Source organism: Rattus rattus, chromosome X (genome assembly GCF_011064425.1).
Source record: "Rattus rattus isolate New Zealand chromosome X, Rrattus_CSIRO_v1, whole genome shotgun sequence".
In the NCBI taxonomy this organism is placed as follows: Eukaryota; Metazoa; Chordata; class Mammalia; order Rodentia; family Muridae; genus Rattus; species Rattus rattus.
The window spans coordinates 128,025,120-128,027,263 of NC_046172.1; the positions used below are offsets into that span (position 1 = coordinate 128,025,120).

Consider the following 2,144-nt stretch of genomic DNA (forward strand, 5'->3'; position numbering starts at 1 on the left):
TGGCAGAACACCGTCCGACACAACCGACTTTCCAGAGAACCCTTAGGTTTCCGCTTCGGGAATTTCCCGTCCCGCCTTTCTTCGTCAATCTGTTCGTCTGCTCGCTTTGCGTCCGGTCCCCGCCGTCCCCTGTCACGCAGCCCTGTCCGTCTCTGAGAGGGGAGAGCCCCCCACGGACAGCACCCGACCCCGACGCATCGAGTCACCGCAGAACCCGGCGCATCCCCGCCCGCCGAGGCCAGACGCGGCAGCCCGGCTGAGGGGGTGGGATCCGTAGGCAGGCGACGGAAGGAGGTGGAGTCGAGCGGCCCGGCCTCGTTTTCCGAGTTAACAACGTCTCACCGCCTCCCTCTTTCACCGCCTCCCTCTTTCGACGGAGCAACGACGGGATGGAAAACCCAGGGGGGTCGATGCGATCCAGCATCCGGGGGTCGCGCGATGAGGCAGCGGCCGGCGCGCACGCCCGATACCCTACCCGGGCGCGGATGCGAGGGCGTCGCGGGTCGAGGCAGAGACGTCCGGGCGGAGCGGAAGGTCGGAACCAACACGGCGGGGTCTCAACACGTCAGGGCGTCGGGAACGCTGGTCAGTCAGCATGCATGGGTCCTCCGAACACCCACCCCTGCTGCCGCCGGACCGAGCTTCCCAGAGCCTGGAGTCTGTTAAGATCCGTACGGTCCGTGGGTGGGGCAGCTCGGGGGAGACCTACATCGAAGGTTCCCGAATAAGTCCCTATACGACCCATCACGTGCCCCGGGAAGGAGCCGTGTGAAACAGCCATACTTCCCTGGCTCAGAGGTGCCTGCCCCACACCTACGCCGCCCAGCACAGAGTAGGGACAGAACGCCAGGTCAAAAGGGACCAACCCTCGCGAGATCTCGTTCGCTCATACGCAGTGGACCTCTCGTGCCGTTCCACGTGTACGCCCGGCACGAGGACTCCCTTTTCTCAGTGGAACTGAGAGCTGTGGAGTCCTCCCAGTGATGGGGATCGGGGCGCCGAGGGGAAAGCCGGAGTAGTCATGCAGGACCCCGTTGAGGGCTTAGGTGGGAGAGCGGGGGTCGAAGAAGGCGAGGATGGCCAACGGAGGCCTCAAGCTCCGGATGCCCAGGCTGGCTCTCGAAGTTCAGCGACTGAAGGTGACCATGGCAACTTCCCTCGGAGTTGCCCACAGGGCTCCGGGAGGCTGGCCGCTCCTAGGACCCCGGCCGCTCCCGGCGGTCAGGCCGCTCTGGGCGGGCCCGGCCCGGGGAGTGCTGCAGGGTCCGGAGCGGCGGCTGCAGAGGCCGCCGTCATCGCCCACGGCGAGCAGGCGCCGCTCGTCCCGGGACCCAGCGGAGACACCGCGTCGACGACCGGGAGTCGGCTCCTGGAGTTGTATCCTTTCCTAGAGACCGCGGCAGGGGCCGCGGGAAGCCAGGGAGGATAAGGCGTCCACGGAAGGCTCTCGGGGCGTGGTGCGCGGCTGACCAGGGCGAGGACGGACAGGTGCGGGGTGGGCGGTCACGACCGGACGAGGAGACCCCTCGCCTGAGGCGGGAGGCTGAAGAGCTTAGAACAAGACCGGAACCACCGGGAGGTAGGAGGAGGCGACCGGGCTCGGGTTCCAGGGAGGTTCACTGCCGGGCAGGACCGGTGGGTCTCTCCGGGCAAAGGTACGGTACGCGGCCGGTGGCGCCTTGACGTCACCTCCTCCCAGCTCCGTGACCGTGCCTTTCCGGACCGCGGTGGAGGCGGACATGGCCCGCAGGTCCCTGGTCGCCAACGCCCGTCGCCAGCAAGTGATGGTTCAGCAGGAGTTCACAGTGAATGATAGTATCCTGGCCGTGTCAGTATCCCAAAAGTCTGAGGGGATGGCCTCGGGGTCGGGAGGCAGTGCGCACCCTGGCGGTGCCCTAAGGGAGAGAGATCCTGGAGGATGAAATGTAAGCAGGAAGGCGCCGGGCGGGACCCGAACGGATCCCTCGTCGTTCTCCGACGGTCTCTTTCTCGATCGCAGTAGGTGGACCACCGAAGACCCCGTCCTCTTCCGCATCTCCATCAACAGTTTCCTCGACCAGCTCTCCCTGGTGATGAGAAACATTCAGCGCCTGGAGTTCGTGGCCATCGTCAAACGGGGACGAGGAAGGAGTCGCGAATCCTAA

The 2,144-nt window shown here is 66.0% G+C and overlaps 1 protein-coding gene across 1 annotated transcript; it reads left to right on the forward strand.

The window, feature by feature from the left end:
* Positions 1–1,021: 1,021 nt before the first annotated feature.
* LOC116888250 (EKC/KEOPS complex subunit LAGE3-like) lies at positions 1,022–2,144 on the forward strand. The gene is made up of 3 exons (XM_032889534.1): positions 1,022–1,377; positions 1,700–1,828; positions 2,000–2,144. Exons 1-3 carry the CDS (start codon positions 1,022–1,024, stop codon positions 2,142–2,144), a joined length of 630 nt encoding a protein of 209 aa, XP_032745425.1.

Excerpts from the sequence above, each read along its gene's own strand:
- LOC116888250 (XM_032889534.1), top strand. The coding sequence starts at position 1,022 with ATGCAGGACCCCGTTGAGGGCTTAGGTGGGAGAGCGGGGGTCGAAGAA. Across the intron at positions 1,378-1,699 it reads GGGAGTCGGCTCCTGGAGTT|CTCCGTGACCGTGCCTTTCC; the intron begins GTATCCTTTCCT and ends ACCTCCTCCCAG. Across the intron at positions 1,829-1,999 it reads AATGATAGTATCCTGGCCGT|TAGGTGGACCACCGAAGACC; the intron begins GTCAGTATCCCA and ends TCTCGATCGCAG.